General features: G+C 35.5%; 1 protein-coding gene across 1 annotated transcript in view; it reads right to left on the bottom strand.

Annotated features, from left to right (window-relative positions):
* The window catches only part of KMT2E (lysine methyltransferase 2E (inactive)), a 92131-nt gene that overhangs the window by 22382 nt on the left and 48381 nt on the right, over positions 1-21368 (bottom strand). Inside the window, 9 exon segments of the mRNA XM_044920181.1 lie at positions 680-944; positions 3987-4096; positions 5020-5137; positions 6155-6285; positions 6405-6635; positions 10007-10045; positions 14468-14640; positions 15566-15624; positions 19745-19825. Coding sequence (XP_044776116.1) covers positions 680-944; positions 3987-4096; positions 5020-5137; positions 6155-6285; positions 6405-6635; positions 10007-10045; positions 14468-14640; positions 15566-15624; positions 19745-19825 — 1207 coding nt within the window.

The raw sequence follows: 21368 nt of genomic DNA on the forward strand, positions 1-21368 counted from the left end.
GTTAAGCATCTGCCTTTGGCTCAGGTCATGATCCCAGGGTCCTGGGATCGAGTTCCGCCATCAGGCTCCCTGCTCGGCGGGAAGCCTGCTTCTCCCTCTCCCACTCCCCCTGCTTGTGTTCCTGCTCTCGCTCTCTCTCTGTCAAATAAATAAATAAAATCTTTAAAAAAAAAAAAAAGAACACTTATTATTGGGGTGCCAGGGTGGCTCAGTCGTTAAGCGTCTGCCTTTGGCTCAGGTCATGATCCCAGGGTCCTGGGATCGAGCCCCGCATCGGGCTCCCTGCTCAGTGGGAAGCCTGCTTCTCCCTCTCTCACTCCCCCTGCTTGTGTTCCCTCTCTGGATGTGCCTATCAAATAAATAAATAAAATCTTTAAAAAACAAAACAAAACACTTATTATTAACCTAAGGACAATACCATCTGGGAGAAGTTTTTAAATTACCCAGTTATAGAAAAATCTTGTATTCAATTCTGCAAGGACTTGCTGGCTGAGTTGTTTAACAAGCTTAACAAACACTGCACAAATTCTACTTGTGTTTCATGTTTCTAAGCACTTCATTAAATAACAGATTTAACTTAAAAATTTTAAACCATTTTACATAAAAAAGAGGTTAAAATATGACAGATTATTTTCTTTTGCTGGCTTCTGTTGAGAATCAGAAGAGCATAGTTCAGTACCTGATTATTTGATACTGATAGTCTCAATGGAGAAAGCTTTCTCTGTTTAGTTTCTGGGCTCTTCATTTTGTTGGTTGTTCCTTCACAATCCAAAGTAATATTCTGATTTTGCGTATCTTTTTCTTTTGAAATATCCTTTTCTTTTTTTCCTTTTTTCCTTCTGGTCTCATAACCACTATTGATGTTTTCCGTGGATTCAGAACTACGTTTTAGAACAGGGCACTCTGGATTTTCTTTGAGGCATGCGCAGTCCACCTTGTATTTACTGGAAAGATAACCAGTTAAATATTTATTCAAGACACAAAGTGCAAAATTTTCTAATCCATTTTAAGCTGCAACTCTGTAAAATTGTATGCTACTACTACTACTACTTATAAGCAATCCTTACTTTTCACTCATTTGCATTCCCATGGTAACTATCACAAAAGAAGTTTTTTCCCCTCATTTAAAAAACATAATCATTACAAGTTGATTTCTGGGGGTGCCTGGGTGGCTCAGTCATTACGCGACTGCCTTCAGCTCAGGTCATGATCACAGGGTCCTGGGATCGAGCGCCGCATCTCGGGCTCCCTGCTTGGCGGGGAGTCTGCTTCTCCCTCTCCCACTCCCCCCCTGCTTATGTTCCCTCCTTGCTGTCTGTCTCTCTCTAATAAATAAATAAAAATCTTAAAAAAAAAAAAAAAAGAAGTTGATTTCTGACCCAGTTATGGTTTAGAAGAAAGAAAAAAAAAAAAACTCAATAAATTAAAATTGAGTCCTTTTAAGTAAAATGATTCTTTGGCTCACATTAAGGCAAAAATGGTATTTACTTCAGTGGTCCGAAGCCTGAACTATGTCTTATACTTTAAGAAATGACTTAGATAGGGGCGCCTGGGTGGCTCAGTCAGTTAAGCGGCTGCCTTCGGCTCAGGTCATGATCCCGGGGTCCTGGGATCGAGTCCCGCATCGGGCTCCCTGCTCCGCGGGAAGCCTGCTTCTCCCTCTCCCACTCCCCCTGCTTGTGTTCCCTCTCTCCTGTCTCTCTCTTTCTGTCAGATAAATAAATAAAATCTTGAAAAAAAAATTATAAAAAAAAAAAAAAAAAAAAGAAATGACTTAGATAACCAGGTGTCTTTAAAAAGCCACCTTGAAAAAACGTGAAGTTATGTTTCCCTTTGCCGCTCTTAGGTGTTCCCTCTTTCAAATGGACACTTGAAAAATAACTGCACTATCTCTCATTTTCACTGCAGTGATAATTATTACTTCTACCATACAGAGAAGATTAAAAGTGCAGAGAGGTTCAGCATTTTGTCCGAAGTGACACAGTTACTAAACGGTTGGGACAGCATTCAGGTACAGGTCTGTGTGAGTCCAAAGCTCACATTTTTCATCTCCTCAGTATTTCTTAACTCTGCCCTCCATATCCCTACCACCATCATTTAGTTTCTCTCCAGGATGCAGGCAAAATGCCCAAACCTGAGTTAAACAGTAGAAGCCTCCCATTTTACATGTTTTAAGTAATTTAATGTTTGTTTGCCATAAAAATAATTTACTTTCCTAAGTTCCCAATACTGCTCCTTACTCAATTTCAAGATTGTATAAGTCAAACTGGCTAAAATCTGTGAATCAGGGATAGAACTCAAAAACTGATGATCTAATGCCCCCACCTCCCCAAATTAGGTATTACTAGAAACTAGGTTGAAACTCTTTCTAGACGTTTTCTTTGATTGTAGCATAACAACGGCAAATAATGATGGCAAACAGCTAATGTTTATTAAAAGCACTTATTTTGTGCCAGGAACTGTTTTAAACACTCTACATATCTTAAACTCACTGAATCTTCAAAACATTCCTGTTAGGTGAGTATTATTATTCTCCTGTTACGATATAATGAGATGAAGAATTGGTCCAAAGTTACATAGCTAATAATAAGCAACCAAGCTAGGATTTGAAACCAGTCAGATTATAAAAAGCTTATATTCTTAACCACTTATGGGAAACAGTCTTTCAAAGCAATGAGCAAAGAGCCATTATGCTAAATTTTCCACCATCTGGGAGAAAAGGGGCTAACAAGGTAATGCTTAGTAAGCTATACTAAATTTGACTCCCAACAATCAAGTAGAGATGCACAGTGCAGGAAGTGGAATTTCACTGACAGAAAACATAATAGGCATGTAAAACTGACTCATTTAAACAGGTTACCATACAAAATTTTGAAAATAAAATACAGAATAGGAGGAAATGAATTGAAATGCTTGTAACCAAATAGACTACAGGATACAAAAAGAACCATCCCCCTCTCCCCCTCAAAAATCAGAAAAAGACTGTCCAGCAGGAAAATTGAAGATGATTAAACAATTCATAAGAGAGGAAATCCAAATGACAAATTAATAATACAAAAAGATCCTTGGGATCATAAAATAAGGAAAATGATAATTAAAAACATAAAAAGATACCATTTCACATGGATTAGCATCAGTTTTTAAAAGTCGTAAGGAAGTGGAGCAAGGAAGAAGGGTGTGAGAATAGAAACTATTCATCACCCCATGTCTGGTAAACACTGAAGCCGTGCGCATCCTAGAGCTGAGCAAGCACACCCCCTAAATTCCCTCCCATAGAGAGAACATGTGCCCATAAAGACATGTTCAAAAAGTCATAGAAACAGTTTTGGTAAATCTAAAGATCCAATAAGAGGGATGAATAAATGCCATTGGCTATGAAAATAAGTGAACTAGAGCTACACGGAGTAGAACCAAATCTCAAAGGAAATGAATGAGAAAAGGTGAAAGCAAAACACTACAGAATATAATTTACAGAGAATTTAAACTGAAGTTTTTATGCTCAGAATTAAGTTTATTTCCCTAGTGTTTCAGAACAACAGTTCTCAGAATTTCCTTACAGGACTCCAACAAAACCTTTCAATTTATACTGCAAAGAAAATTTACACAATTTCTTTTGTTTGAGGGGCAAAAGTGAAATTATCCATTCACACTGATCAGCCAAATTAACTCTAAGACTAAAACTGTACCCCCTAAAATACCAGAAAGAACAAAGTCTCATGTAAACAAGGTCAGTGTTGTATGGCTGAATTAGGACTACCTTTTTTAATTACTATGATCATTTACATTACAATAATAAAGTTTGGAAAAGAACTAAGTAATAACGCTTAGTGGAAGTTGACACCAAAATGCTTGTTTTCAAGTACATTTCATTGCCTCATAATAAATACAATTAAAAAGCTATGGAAGTAATGACAATACCTCGATTTTTAGGAGGACCTTAAGGAACTATTTCAAAACAGATAACATATTTAGAAACTTGGACTTACCAATTCCCATAGTCAAAATCAAAGGCAATAGTTATTTCAGTTCCCTTTGGAATACTCTGTATAGAATAAATGTAAAGATGTATGGTTCCATCTTCAATTTCATGCCTCACCTGTTAGTTAAAAGAATAATTTTACATTTTTATAAATTATTCTCTATCTTTAGAAGCACCTCATCCTGCAATTTTGAAAACTTTTCAAAGTAATTCATGAGTACAATGGGAAAAATATGCAATTACAAGACTTGTAACTATAAATCGGTGGTAGTTGCAAGTACAGTGATGCAAACTCTACAGTCCACCATGTAGCATTAAAAAGCAAATACTACACTTCATTGACTGCAAAATGCGTATTTTTCCCCTCCCCCTGAAATTGGGAGTTTTATAAGGGATGGTACCTTCGATTTGATGACATGAAGTCATGAGTAATGGTACAGTTAACACCATACTTACACTGTTCTAGGTACTTCACATGTATTAACTCCTTTAGTCCTCTTAACAAGTTTTTAAAGGTAAAACAAGCATAGGCAAGGTTACAAAGCTGGTTCGTCAAAGAGAAGACACGAATCTAGAAAGTTCTGGTTTCAAAACCTATACTCAACTGTAACATAGCTATAAATTAATGTTTATTTTGGCGTGTGAAAAAAAAAAACCCAAACCAAACCCAGAAATACTACTTTAGGCTCCAAATTAGAACAGTTTTATAAAAAATTTTATAGTAGCACATATAAAATCTACTTTAGCTTTCAGTTTTGTCATCTATCTTGCCAATCAGATCATGTATTTGACCCATAAATAGAGCTTCAGAAATAAACAGAAGTCCAGTATTTTCTTTTACAAAGAACATCACAATTTCTTCAATGTGCAAAGTCATTTTTAAGACCTCACAGCCCAATATCACCTAATTTTTCACAATGGAATCACACTGGGAAATAATAAAATGCATCAATGGTTAAAAAGGCTACCAGATTTGTTTGATACTTGATTCCATACACCCCCCAAACCCCTGCCTCCCAAAAAGATTTCTATAAGCTTACCTCTGCATTGGGTGTACAAGAACGCCTGATGAACCGAGCCTCATTCCCAAAAGTCCTTGCATCAACACACATTTCTAGCCCGTGAAATTTAGAATAAAATAAAACAAAAGGATATGGTCTACAAAGAAAGAAATGCATTATAAACATTAACATATTAACAAACTTATAAAAGACTCAAAGTAAATAGTGAAGCCAAGATTTGAATACAGGCAATCTGATACCAGACCCCATTCATTAAGGGCTAGTTCATGCTAATTAGATTTTTAACTGCTCCAATAATCTTATCTAAATCAAAGGTAATTAATTGAAAGTAGAAATTCAAATTTACAAGGAAAAATAAAAAGGGAGTGACTACTGCCTTTACAGAAGGATTCATAACTGGATGCCTTTAAAATCCTTATTTCCTAGTGCACTTAAGTTTGATTTATAGCACTGTTTCAGATAAAATTAGTATGTAAAAGTATTCTTGTTTATGTTTCAAATCTTAAAAACTCAAGTTATAAACAAATACTTTTAATAATCATATAGACTGAGAATGTTATCTCTCTAGAGATACCAACTATTTCCAGACCTCAGGGAAGCAATGGGTCACAACATCAAATCCCCATCAAAATCACAAACCACAGAAGAGACTCCAGAGACATTCCAGGACCAAGAAAGTGGCAGTGAAAGTGGTGGCAATAATGTAAGAGCAAATCTAACATCTAATAAAGAGGAAGGGGTTTTGCCTGTGATCACCAATGGTCTTTTCAGGGTCTACCAATTATGTTACAAAGAGTTGGGAAAGGTACTGGATGCAGAAGGAGTCCTTATAATCTTACGTAATCATTAGAGTTTTTAATTAACATCCACCTGTATTGCTGCAGTTTATCTTTGAAGTAGACTGCTGTAGGAGTGTCAGCAAGATAGAGATGGGTAAGAGACTGAGGAATACATCTGCTTTTTGCTATATCTTATTATAGTTCAAAAGTTATCGTTAGGCACTGTTCAATCACACTACACTTTTAAATGATGATCAAAGTGATCAAAATGATCACTTAGGAAAGCAAAATACATACGAACACAGACAGCATCTCAGTAAAATAGCGAAAAACAATTCTTAACTACAGATAAGTGGTAAAATACATGAATATACCTCTTAAAGAAATATCCATTTGCTTCAAACTGTTCTCTTAGCATGAACTTCCCTCTGTACTCAATGATAAGTGCATCAGGAGGCAAATCTTTTGCGGATTTCAGAATTTTCTTATTTTTTTGTATATGGCTCTAAAATCAGAGAAATGCTGAGATTAATTAAACCTGATTGCTTTCAATATAACTACTCGAGATATGCATTAGAAAATGGTTTTTCTTTCATAATTTTTTTTGGCAAATGATGTACTTACCTCAACAGGAGGTTTGAAGAGCAAACTGTTGGTATTCAAATCTGATTTATTTATTTCTTTTTTGTCATTTCCATTGCCTAATCTCAGAGCTATTCTTTGTGCCTCCCTCTGAACACCCTCACTATATTGGTTACTGTTTGCCTCTTCGTATCGATCCATCCACGCTTTGATTTTTGTCTCCCATCCAAAATTTGAACCATCAGATGAAGGATCAATCTCTGGAGCAGAACCCTAAAACCACAGCAAACTAAGCATTAATATCTGGACTTCTAAGTATTTATATGTATTTATACACACACACACACACACAAATAAATGATAATCTATGTAAAAGAACATAATATAGGGGCGTCTGGGTGGCTCAGTCGTTGGGCATCTGCCTTCGGCTCGGGTCATGATCCCAGGGTCCTGGGATCGAGCCCCGCATCGGGCTCCCTGCTCGGCAGGAAGCCTGCTTCTCCCTCTCCCACTCCCCCTGCTTGTGTACCCTCTCCCGCTGTGTCTGTCTGTCAAATAAATAAATAAAATCTTTAAAAAAAAAAAAAAAGAAAAAGAACATAATATAAATCTGAGTTGGTCCTAGACAAAAACAGACCACAAATGAGCAGCCTACTATGTCTTTATACTGCATGCCAGACAAATAAGGACTTAGAAAACTAAAGGAGGCCCCGTGATGTTGCACTAGCATAAATTCAGGCTTCAATGACACCAGCACTGTGGCCAAATGGAGGCCAATAATAAAACTGCAAATACCCAAAACTTTGTGGAGTCACTGTCAGCTAATGGTTAAAAAAAAAGAGCGTAGGGGCACCTGGCTGGTGAGTCAGTTAAGTGTCCAACTCTTGATTTTGGCTCAAGTCATGATCTCAGGGCCGTGAGATGAAGACCCGCATGGGCCCCCGAGCTGGGCGTGGAGCCTGCTTAAGATTCTCTCTCTCCCCCTCTCCTTGTGCCCCTCCCCCACTGCTCTCTTGGGCACTTTCTAAAAAAAAAAAGATAACATGAAATTTTTTATTAGAGTCTGTCAATATCTACCTTGTACTCAGTTCTGATAGACTACAATTTTAACATGTTTTATTTAAAAATACACTTTGATATCTTAATTTAGTGTAATTTCAAGATCTATAATCAACTGTCCACATGATAAATTTGACATGAGAACAAAATGTCTCACAGAATGTAAAACGACCCAAAATGGTTCATAGTCTAAATTCAAGGGTCACAGTAACAGCACGGACCTTTAAACTTAAATACTTGCTCTTCATCTATACCTCCTACTAAAAACCCATAAGATAAGAATGCTAAATGCCAAGTACAAAAAGTTACAGCTTCTCTTAATCTGTTACAGAGCAAAAAGGGGGGTCGCCTGGCTGGCTCAGTCAGAGGAGCATGCGACTCTTGATCTTGGGGTGGTGAGTTTGAGCCCCATGGTGGGTGTAGAGATTACTTAAAAATAAAAAAAATCTTTAAAAAAAAAAAACAACAACAACAAAAGGGGACACTTCTCTTGCTGGAATGCAATTTATAGATAGGCACAATTACCACACATTTAAAAAATATATTAAAATGTGGACTCCCACAACAATTCTTTATTTTTTTCTTTTAAGCTTTTATTTATTTGACAGAGACAGAGAGAGCAAACACAAGCATAAAGGGGAGTGTCAGAGGGAGAGGGAGAAGCAGGCTCCCCACCGAGCCCAACGTGGGGCTTGATCCCAGAACCCTGGAATCATGACCTGAGCCAAAGGAAGACACTTAATGACTAAGCCACCCAGGTGCCCCTCCCACAACAATTCTTATTTGCAATCTTAGAATGAAAATCAATCAATGCAGATAACAAAAATATTTATGTTTCAGTAGCATCATTCAGATTTCTAATTTATAATTGGTTTTAACACATGACATTTCAATTTTTTGTAAATGCTATTCATCAGTTTCTTTCTACAACACTGAACACCTTGATGAGAAAAGATTATTTCTAAAATATGTACAACCTACATAACTAAAATTTTAAAATCACATGTAGAATTCATAAAAACCCTTCTATATCCTGTTAGACATGTACACACATACAGTAACACTAAAATTTATCAAAAAGTATCATTCTTTCCTACAATGAAACAAACTATAGTAAGTTGTTCAACTATTTGACAGGAGTAGGTTTATTTTTACCAACTGATATTTTATGTAATTATAAATCCCACATTATAATGACCACCTTGTAACAGATTTTTACACAAATATGAAATACTACATGCCAAAGCTTTCATCAGCTTTATTGAAGAAATCTTAAATTTTAAAATTTTTTCTTTCTTTTTTACTCTCTCCCCCACCCAAGCCTTCTACTGACCTGGTATATATTAGATACAGTAAATTCTTCTGTATCTCTTGAACCTATAAATACTATAGAATTATTAACTGGAACTGTTATGATCTCAATGAGGTATCTGAGTGAAGTAAAAAAATATCTTTAAAGATGCACAAAGCATTATTAAAAGTTTACTTCCTTAGTCATTTCTTTACATAACAAATGAAAATATTTCACTTAAGTAAAAGATGCACCATCTTCAATAAACCTGCTATTGGAATGACTGCATAAATTAGAAAGAAAAGGAAACTATCAAGAATATTAAGTCTCCACTAGCTGAATTCAAAAACTTTTTCAGACTGTATGCTATGTCAGAGAATATCCCATAAACCCAAGTTAAATATATAGTAAGTATAAAATCCCCAACTTTAAGAACATTCTATGAAACTTTGGGCTTGCAGTCTGTTGAGTGACACCATGTATTAACTTTCTTGAGAAAGAACTACAAAAGCATGCAATCATCATCACTAGACAGCTGCTTAATGATCTGTTTTCCAGAGAACATGGAATAATGAATAACTATTATGCTTTACACTATGGGCACAACAAATATACTGTAACATGCTCCCCACATCCTATTTTACTATCTGACAACTTGAGAAACCCATTATCCTTGAACCACATCACCTCGAAAGCTATAGTCACACTACACAGCTGACCTCTGCGATCCAACAACTATCTTTTAGGGGGAGGCAGAGCTGACACGCCTTGCCTCTCTCAGCAATCTGGACATCTACAAAATTGAGAATATATTCTAATTAATTCAAGGTACAGGGGACTACTTTGTACTTCAATGGTGATTTTGTAGTATTTTATAACAACTTACTTGACTAAATCACTAGAATCCCAATTATACCAAAAAAAAAAAAAAATAGCAAATTTTCAAATTCTCAGTGTGATTTTGCATTCATATGTCCAGTATACAAAGTGGTACTGGGAGGCATGGAATGCAATAACTGAAATTCAGATTATCCAAAATCTGATATTAGCAATTACTTACATACCATCTCCTTTTGCTTAATACTTTAACAGTGTGAATAAACTCCAAAAGTGGCATATTAATCAAATGAGGATTCTCTATGGTGCCACTTCTCTATGGTGCCATATCTTAAAGATAATAAGCAATGACATGATACACAATGAAGAGAACATAAAGATTATGTACAAGCAATCACTTAGTAAGCTCCTGAAAAACTGACAGTTGGTACTAAGGACTTAAATTTAATGTATTTACCTTTACTCTTGATGACTTCCTAGATCCTTCACGAAAGGCCTGAAATAACATGAAATTCTAAGTTAGTTTTTTTTTAAACTGGATATAATATTTAAGAATCAATCAGTTCACTAAAGTCATCTGCTAGAATATTACTCTATTATTAACAATAGAATGCAGATGGGGCACCTGGGTGGCTCAGTCGGTTAAGCATCTGTATTCGGCAAAGGTCAAGTTCCACATCAGGCTCCCTGTTTAGTGGGGAGTCTGCTTCTCCCTCTCCCTCTGCCCCTCCCCTCCACTTGTACACTCGCTCTTGCTCTCTCTCTCTCGCTCTCAAATAAAATCTTAAAAAAAATAGAATGCACACTTTGTATACCTGAAACTAAAGTAACAATGTATATCAACTATACACAAATTAAAAAAAAAAGAATGCAGACTATTGAAGAACATGAGAATATGTATATGATATTGCTTTAAAAAAATCTCAAATTTTCTGTAATATTACAGTAATTTTTTGAAGTCATTAGGTAAGTTTTGGGAGTGATAAAATAGTGTTACTACTTTCTCTAAGTCAACTAGTAAGTGTATTTGAACATGTAGTGAGGCTTAAGTAATAAACAGTTGTATTTATTCAATAAATATTTAGTAACAGCTCACTAATCTGCTGGGTCCTGAAGTAGTATTTAACATGTAATTCCTATCTTTGTCATCACTCCACCCCAAAGTCTCTAGGGAGACTAACAAACATAAACCGAGAGTAAGCAATATAGATCCAAATACACTTAACTGTCAAGTTTATGTGTAGACTACATGTCAGAAGAAAGCAGATTTATTAACAAAAACAAGGCAATGAACCTTCATGGAAAACATGTGAAAAGAGCTAGGTAGACTTTGGAGAATTGAAGTACTCAGATGAACAACTGAAAGGAACACAATCCTAGTACTAAAGAAATATGAGGGGCGCCTGGGTGGCTCAGGAGGTTAAGCGTCTACTTCCGCTCAGGTCATGATCTCAGGGTCCTAGGGTCAAGGCGCCCCAGGGGGCTCCCTGCTCAGCAGGGAGTCTGCTTCTCCCTTTCCCTCTGTACCTCCCTTTGTGCTTTCCCTTTCTCTCAAATAAATATTTTTAAAAATTATAAAAAGAAATATGAAAGAAGGCAAATAGGAAAAAATACGTCACATTCAAGGAAAAACTAAGACACACACTTGTACCTACTGAAGAGTAAGACATAAAATTGGCTAAAAATTTTAAATTAGATCATGGAAGCCTTATTTAAAGTCAGATTTTATGATTCCGACTTAAAATACAGGTATGCTTTTCTTTATGGTGGAGGAATCAATAAAATACTTCTGAGCAGAGATGTAAGAACAATATTCCCAGGAAACATAACCAAATGTAGGATGTTGTGAAGCAGAAAGAGGATAAAGTTGGAGAAATTAAAGATGGTAAGTTATTACTGCACTACTATGAGGTGATAAGGGTTTGTAGAAACAAAAGGAAGAAAAATAAAAATATAAGAGACATTCCAAAGGAAAAAAATCAATAGTGCTTTTGAAAATAAATCTGAACGTCCAAAACTAAAGATGACTTAAAGATTTTTGAGGCTGGATAATGGCTATGCTGCTGAAATTAAAAAAAAAAAAAAAAGAATTTGAAGGATAGTCACAATACACGTCTTTTTCTATGTTATTGTGCATCATTAACAGTATTAAGAGTTCATGCGGCACCAGGGTAGCTCAGTCAGTTAAGTGTTCGATTCTTTTTTTTTAAAGATTTTATTTATTTATTTGACAGAGAGAGACGGAACACAAGCGGGGGAGTGGGAGAGGGTGAAGCAGTCTTCCCGCCGAGCAGCAAGTCTGATGCGGGGCTCGATCCCAGGACCCCGGGATTATGACCTGAGCCAAAGGCAGACGCTTAATGACTGAGCCACCCCGGCACCCCAAGTGTCCGATTCTTGATTTCTGCTCAGTTCATGATCTCAAGGTCAGGAGAGCAAGCCCCGCCTCAGGCTCCATGCTGAGTGTGGAGCTTGTTTAAGAGTCTCTCTCCCTCTCTCCCTCTGCCTCTCCCTCTGTCCCTCCTCTCTTAAAAAAAAATAGTATTAATACTTCATGTCAAAGTCCTGAATTGCTGAAACACCAATACCATGCTAGGGTTTTATTAGTATTTAAAAACTGTTATCTATCCAGAACATCTACTGTAAACGCCATTCAAATTTTTAACAATTAGCTATAACAGCAACAGGCTGAATAAAAAGCAAAACCGTATACATCCTCTGTTATATATTTTTTAATTACATATTAACCTCAAATAACAGTAAAACCTTAACAGTGGGTACAGCAAACTAGATCTTGTATGCACAGTTCCTGGATTTTTTTTTTTCTAATCCTTGTCTATATTTACTAACAACACAAGAGAAAAATCTCTCTTTAAATATACAGCAATATTCTGAAATAACTTTGACACAATCAACACTTGGGACTAATTCATTTTAAATAGCCAAAAGTCATTCCAGCCAGAAAAAAAGAATCTATGCTTTACTCAAAAAATAGATTTGTTAAACCAAATGACCTAAAACAAATATACAAGGATAAAATTTCCAAGTAACATTTTTTTGAAAAGATTTATTTATTTGAGAGAGAGAAAAAAATAAAAAGGAGAGAGAGGGCGAGGAGAAGCAGACTCCCCACTGAGCATGGAGCCTGACTGGGGGCTCAGTCTCACAATCCTGAGATCACGACCTGAGCCAAAATCAAGAGTTGAAAGCTTAACTGACTAGCCACCCAGGCACCCTTCAAGTAACTTTTTTTATTTTGAAGATTTTATTTATTTATTTGACAGAGAGAAAGCACAAGCAGGGGGAGCGGCAGAGGGAGAAACAGGCTTCCCGCCGAGCAGGGAGCCCAATGTGGGGCTCAATCCCAGGACCCTGGGATCATGACCTGAGCCGAAGGCAGATACTTAATGACTGAGCCACCCAGGCACCACTCAAGTAACTTTTTTACAATAAATAGGAAAGCATAATTTGAAAGCATGAGATGAAAAAGGTGAGTCAATACCAATCATGAATTCCTAAATTGTAAGAGGCATTTTTTTTTAAGATTTTATTTATTTGACAGAGAGTGAGGGAGCGAGGGAACACAAGCAGGGGGAGCGGCAGGCAGAGGGGGAAGCAAGCTCCCCACTGAGCACGGAGCCTGATGCAGCTAGATCCTAGGACCCTGGGATCATGACCTGAGCCTAAGGCAGATGCTTAACTGACTGATCCACCCAGGCATTCCTGAGAAGAGAATATTCTAAATGGAGAAGGGAACAGCATAAGCAAAGATAACACCCAGTGGGACACCTGGCTGGCTCAGTCAGCACAGCCTGTGACTCCTGATCACAGGGTCGTAAGTTCAAGCCCCACACTGGGTGTGGAGCTTACTTAAAAAAAGAAAAAGAAAAAGGTAACACCAAGAAAGTGCAGGTAGAATTTAGTAACAAATTATTCAGAATGGATAAAATACAGGTAGAAGAACAGCAGAACTGGAGAGCGACATAATATGTGAAGACTGCTATAGTCAAAGTATATTTTAAACAGGGAGGTGAAATTAGAAAATTCAAAGTACATGCTGCCTATTAAACAACCAGATAATATCATGAAGAATTACTCGTGGAAAAAATGCTTTCTTTGAAAAAACCCTGATTATATATCTAGGGATAATTTCACTCTATAATAGCAATATAGTCATCATGAAAAGTATTTTTTACCTGAGCAGACAAAAATCTTCAATAGCAATTATAACAAATTTAATGAAAAAGTGGCCCAGAAATGGTTTTGTGCCATTACATCCTTGGGATAATTTATCATATACAATTTAAGTGAAAGAAATCTACATGATAAGAAATTCAACAAATACGGAGGCTTATTAAAATGATTAAATATGGGGCGCCTGGGTGGCTCAGTTGGTTAAGCGACTACCTTCGGCTCAGGTTGTGATCCTGGAGTCCCAGGATCGAGTCCCACATCGGGCTCCCCACTCAGTGGGGAGTTTGCTTCTCCCTCTGACCCTCTTCCCCTCTCATGCTCTCTCTCACTCTCTCTCTCAAATAAATCTTTAAAAAAAATGATTAAATATGATTCAGAGAACTATAAACAATCATTCACAATCATTCTGTGCTCCTTTACCTGTTCATAAGCTATTAAAAATTTAGGACTGTTATTTCTGTTTTGTAAAACAGCAATTTTTTCTTTTTTCTTTTAGCTTTTGCATTTCTATGACTAGTTTCATTAGTGATGATTGCAAATCATTATGCAAACATTCTTCTCTATTACACTCCAATCTTTAAAACATATTAAAATTTTAAAATGAGTTTTAAAAAGCTTAGATTCTGCCACCTTTTCTGGCTACCATCCAATACTCATCTCCCTTTCCTGTAAAACTCAGCTCCCACACTTCCCATATACTCATCTTAAGAAAGGAAAAACTTACTTTTTTACACTTTGCAATATTTTGTTCTTTCTCCCCACTTTTTTTCCTTCTTTTATCATTAACCTTGGAAACTCGTGAAGCAGTTAGAGTAATCGATGTTGGGGTGTGCTGAAATGCAGTATATAATTCCACAGGAACCTCATCACCACTCTCAGTTGCACTGGTATCACCATCTTCCAAGGCAAAATAAAAATTATTGTACTTGTAATACTATTTCGAACAAAATAAAAAACAAAACAGCACTCTATATGGCAAACTTGTATCTCCATCTGTCTGAAGAATAAACATTTTTTTTACTTCCTCACCTCACCCAAAGTAAGATACATTTAAATGCAAACTGCAAGTACCATTTCTTATACATTAAACTAGATGCAAAAGTCTGACAATATACTGAGATGCCATGACTGTTGGAAACCAGCACTTGCATAAACTGCAAGGAAATTCAAAATTCCCTATGAAAGGGAATTTAGCCATATCTAGCAAAATTCTACATTTACCCTTTCACCCAGTAATCCTATTTCTAGGTATGTATCCAAAGATAAAGTGAACGAAAATCCAAAAAACTTAACCAAGACGGTTTCATTGAAGGTACTATTTGTAGTAACAAAAACAAAACAAAAAATACTGGAAACAACCTAAATGTCCATCAAACAGAAATAGTTCAATAAACTATGATTATTCAAAACCATTTGTATTAATACCGTTTTAAGCCAAAATGAAAGTTGTACTGTAGTTATACTTTTAAAATCTATTCCTAAAAATGAAAAAAATACTATTCCATATGATAAACTAATGGATCACCATCTCCCTGAAAAGCCAACATATTTTAATACTTCCTTAAACCAATTTGTTACCTTTGTAGAAAAATATGAATGATTTAATTTTTATTTTCCTCTACTTCCCACATTTTCTAAAATAAGTACATTCTTATTCTATAATCTATAAATAAAAAAAGGCTATTTAAAATCTCTACCTGATTCTAAGTCATATATACAATCAACATTCACTGGCAAGGTGTTTACATCTGACTAAAATATACAGGCCACTCATTCTCTCAATCACACTAATCTTAATTTAGTATAGATCCTTTTCACCTACCTGACATATTTTCCCTCTTCCGGCGTTGTAGTAGCACTGCCCTCTCTTTATCCAAATTCCTGTATTAAAATATTAATGATTATTTATCAACCTTTCATGAATTTAGATATAAGCAGATCCATTTTAAATGTGATAAACTTCACAATTTTTCTGATGTTCTTACTGAAAAACGAACAATATAAAATATATGTATTGTCCCTTGCCTTAGTTAGATCTTATCTAGCATAATTAGCAGATGACCGTTAAGTGACTCTATTGCACGCTTTTAAGAAAATAACTTTTTACTTAGGAAACTAGTATTTTTTCAAATTAAATATTCAAAGCAAAAAAGTCTGTTAAAAAAGAATGTTATTTCATGAAAAAGATGGAGCATCTTGAAGGGATGGAAAGAAATGAATCTCTATATACTACTATAAAGTGATCTTCAGCACATTATTTTTATTATTATTTTTTAAGATTTTATTTATTTATTTGACAGAGAGAGAGAGAGCAGGAACACAAGCAGGGGTAGTGGGAGAGGGAGAAGCAGGCTCCCCGCCAAGCAGGGAGCCCAACGTGGAGCTCAACCCCAGGACCCCGGGATCATGACCTGAGCCAAAGGCAGACACTTAAGGACTGAGCCATCAAGGCGCCCCTTCAGCACATTATTTTTAAGAGAAAAAAGGAAATGTGGGAAAAACTGTAATATACTATCACTTACCTAAGTAAGGAAAGGAATATAAATATGTATGTACATATCTGTTTCTAATAAGGAAGCAAACAATGGAAAGAATAATCCGTTTTTTATCTTACTTCAGGGGTGGAAGGACATAATCACATTAAGTATATAATTATAAAAATAAAGTATAAGAAGCAATCCTAGGGCGCCTGGGTGGCTCAGTTGGTTAAGCGACTGCCTTCAGCTCAGGTCATGATCCCAGGGTCCTGGGATCGAGTCCCGCATCGGGTTCCCTGCTCTGCGGGGAGCCTGCTTCTCCCTCTCCCACTCCCCCTGCTTGTGTTCCCTCTCTCGCTGTGTCTCTCTCTGTCAAATAAATAAATAAAATCTTTAAAAAAAAAAAAGAAGCAATCCTAAAAATAAAAAATAACTAGATTACTCAAACATTTCTGATAGGAATGTAAAATGGTACAACTGATCTGCAAAATATCTGGACAATTTCTTATAAAACTAAACATGCCACTACCATGTGACTGAACAATTTGCACTCTTGGGCATTTATCCGAGAGAAAACAAACTTACATTCACACCAAAACCTGTGCACAGAATGTTTACAGCAACTTTATCTGTAACAGCCCAAAAGTGGAAAAGACCCAAATGTCCTTCAATGGGTGAACAGTTAAACAAACTGTACACATATGTCACAGAACACTACTCAGCAATAAAAATAACAAAATACTGGTATATGCAACAAATGGCTGGCTCTCCAGAGAATGATGCTGAGTAAAAAAAAGCCAGTCCTTTTAAAGGTCACATACTGTATAATTCCATTTATATAACATTCTTGAAATGACAAAATCATAGCCATGGATTACAGATTACAGCAATGGAGTTGCCAAAGGTCAGGGATGTGAAGGGTGGGAGAGGTGGGAGGTGGTGTGGATGTAAAAAGCAACATGAGGGATCCTCCCCATGGAAATGTTTTGTTTCTTGATGTATCAATGTCAATATCCTGGTTGTAATATTGTATTAATAGTTTTGCAACATGTTACCACAGGGCTGAACTGGGTAAAGGATACAGAGAATCTCTGTATTATTTCATAACTGTATGTGAATCTACAATTAACTCAAAAAGTTTTATTTTAAAAAATAAAAAATAAAATAACCTCATCAAGTACCCAGCTGGTGTTATAATCACACAATGTATCCAGCTGGTGTTATAATCACACAATGAAATCCTTCTAAGGGACTTTAAACACAGTTAACTATACATTCCTTGTGGAACATATCTTAAGGAAAAAAGTTCTAAACTCTTTTACACAGGGGCACCTGGCTAGCTCAGACAGTAGAACATGAGACTCTTGATCTCAGGGTTGTGAATTTGAGCCCCAAATTGGGTGTAGAGTTTACTTTTTAAATACATACATACATAGATACATATACATACATAAAATAAACTGTTTTACATAATCATATGATTGGTGCTAGTGTTGGTATTGTTACTCTGAGACTGTTATATTTTTCTGTGAAATGAAGCAACGGAGTAGTTGGTGAAATTCTAATTACATTATTGTCTATGTTGCTGGGAACTAGGAGATATAAATGGAATACAGAAATGGTTAAATGAAAACCTTGTATTCCTAAATTTAAATTGCAATTATCTGTATAAACTCACGTACTTTATCTTAAAAATAAACACACAAAACGTATTTCCTAGCTTTGTCTAAAAAGACAAAGAACTAGGAACAATGACCAATCCAGTAGGAAAGAGCATGACTAGCTCTCAGATTCTAGAACTGAAAACCAATTCTCAGGAGTATAAAATAAGCTTGAGACATCTTGTTATACAGAAAGCACAAAAACCTATCAAGTACCACTAGGATACTGTCATAAGGGCTCAAGAGCCAACTTGATGAGGTTCCCAATGACCAAAACTAGACAAAATTTGAGTATCAATAAAGACAGTAACTGCAATGGACTGATATCCAAGATGTTTAAATCCCTGAGTTCATAATGATACTTAAATTACTTTTTAGTATTCTGAACACTAGTAAATAAAGGGTAAGAATCAACAAGCATTTATCCTGCCTTTCCTTACCAAAATACAGTTGACTCTTGAACAACATGAAGAATTAGGGGAACCGACCCCTGTGCAATCAAAAATCCACATATAACTTCTGACTTTCCAAAAACTTAAACTACTAAAAGCCTACTACTGTCAGCCTGATAACATAAACAGTTGATTAACACGTATTTGATATATGCATTATATACTCCATTCTTGCAGTAAAGTGCACCAGAGAAAAGAAAATGTAACTAAGGAAGTCATAAAAATACATTTACAGTACTGTGTTGAAAAAAATTCGTATTAAAAAGAAAAAAGAAAAAAATCCACATTTAAAGTGGATTAGCACAGATCATAACTATGCTGTTCAAGGGTCAACTGTATTCCTTAAGAGAACTAAACAGTTAATATGGGGAAGTTTGTTTCTATAGAAATATTCCAGCTAATAAGTTATAAGCAGTAAGATTAACATGGCACTAACTTGCGACCCCTAATAAATTAATGGTTCTAAATAAGGACTATCAATGTGTCCTATCATAGAGACAACCAATCGCTTCTCGGCCTTTTGGCTAAGATCAAGTCAGACAACCAGATATTATGTGTTACCTGATAGAACACAGTCTATGAAACACTACCCCCCACCAAAAAAAATTTAACTTATAATCTGATCACACATTTATTTACAGAAATACAAATGATATAGACACTGGTTATATCATGATAATGCAATCAGCAAACAAATCAGGATAAACAATTCAGTTCCTTAAACACACTGCAAAGGAGACCGGAGTTGGTAGGGTAATGGAAGGTGGTTTATATTACCAAAGTCTTAAGAGACAGGTGTATATCAACCAATCAGTATTTTAACAGTGGCTGGATGATAGTACATTTTATTGCATGTATAATAATGGCTTTGAGGTTGGTTTTTTAAAAATTCTTTTACAGATATATATTGAAATAAATATATATATATACTGAAATACATAGGGATACAGGTGAATGAAATAATATATGAGACTCCCATTAAAATATATGAAAGGGAGAAGAAATGTATGACAGTATAAATGAAAAAGACTGTTGAAAATTGTTGAAGCAGGGTGGTGGAATGATTATTTTTTATGGAATACATGGATCTAATAACTCTTTAACATAGTGTACTCCAGTGAAAAAAGATGCCATCACTTAGAAGATGCACTATTATTTTATGCATTATTAAAGTAAAAAAAAAAAATCTACAAAGTAAGCCATGACATATTATCAATGGAATGATTCTTCCTGATTTTAGAGATGTCAGAATACAAAAAAATAATAAACATAAAAATAAAAAGTGTACCTTAGAATTGATGAAACACAGTAATCCATTAATTGTTTAATCCAGAATTCATACATAAACTTCTATTAACTGAAGATTATTTCAGTAAATTTACTGGCAATCTTAGAAGTACGCACAACTTACCTTGGCTGACAACGTTCACATAAATATGTATCAGGAATATGCTGCCTGTCAATCCCCATGCAGTCAATATGTTGCCAAACGCTTAAAGAAAAAAGCAGAACATATAAAATATTAATAGAATCAACCTTAATTTAAGATTTGCTATTCTATTTAACTATCACTTAGTAAGCGCCCACTTTGAGTTTAGCACTGTAAAAGGTGCTGTGAGGAATTCATAGAAATATGTCCATGGGGAGATAAAACTTTGAGATGCAAAGACAAGAGGACAAATATAGGATATTTTATATATATATATGTATATATATGTGTATATATATATATTTCTAAAGCAAATATAACTTTTAAATGTGAAAGGTATACATTACAAATATTACCAAAAGCCACAACGTGAAGATGTCCATACTATTTGAAGTTAATGGAAAAAGCACCCTGGAGAATAATGGACTTGAATAAAACCTCATTTGGGAGATTAGAAAAAAAAGATGTCATTATAGCACTGTTTTCTCAAGTAGATAGATATGAGGCACAACAGCCAGAAGTCAGTTAATCTATATGAGGGGGATTTTCATTCTGAGAAATACAGGGGGGTAGAACTGGATTAGTAAAGTGCAGTCAGATTATATAGGACTTGGAATATCAGGATGTGTATAAATTTCCTCTAATGGGCACCAGGTGAAACTAGAGGTGCTTTAATGGTATACAGTTAATTCAAAGAAGTTAAGAAACTCAAAGTAGAAAAACCAACTAAGAGGATTTTCCAACATTCCTAACCTCAGTTAAAGAAAGACAGAACTAGAATGCAGCAGAGAAGACAAAGTTAAAGAATCCAAGATACATTCCATGAGGATAGGGATTAAACCTATTCTGTCTTCAAATTATTTTTATGGAATACATGGATTAGCTTGAGGCAATCTCTCAATTTTTACTATTATTGAACTTTGTTGCCAAGACTTTAATTGGTCCAAAGCTGATAGATAAATATGCCTGTTCCTAAAATATATGAGATATAGATATATATATATGCTGTTCCTAAAAATAGTCTTAATTACTCTTTACATAATAATTAGCCATTTCAAATATATCCCTACTGAATTAACTATCATATGCTCTTCACTTTTAAACTGAGACTGTTGGGAAAAGAACTGGTAAGAAGTGGAAGGTAACAGAATATAAGATGTGGAGGAAAAAGAAAGAAAAGCACAGCACCTGACAAGGCGGGTTAGAATAACAAACTAAATCAAATTTGGGGGGTAAGTAATAATGTCATGCAGACAACAGAAGAAACGAGACTAGAAATGTATAAATGATCTGAGCTCTAGATGTCAAACTTGAAAGACAGGAGTATAGGCAGTAGGCACACGGACATACATAGAGGAAATACAGACCAAGAAGAGAGGAATAAAGGTAAAGCCTTGCAAGTATACTACAGATTAAGCAGTAGAAAAATAGAACAACAAAAAACAGATTCATAACAGAGAGCAGTCGCTGAGAAGCAAATACCTTGAACAATCCAAAAACTGAACTGGTCCTTCAAGAATTTGCAGTTAGGTATAAATCCTAAGGACTATTTCACTATTTTCTAATTGAGATAATTTTATATTATATCTAGATCATTGTAATGAAA

Source organism: Neomonachus schauinslandi, chromosome 12 (genome assembly GCF_002201575.2).
Source record: "Neomonachus schauinslandi chromosome 12, ASM220157v2, whole genome shotgun sequence".
NCBI classification, from domain to species: Eukaryota; Metazoa; Chordata; class Mammalia; order Carnivora; family Phocidae; genus Neomonachus; species Neomonachus schauinslandi.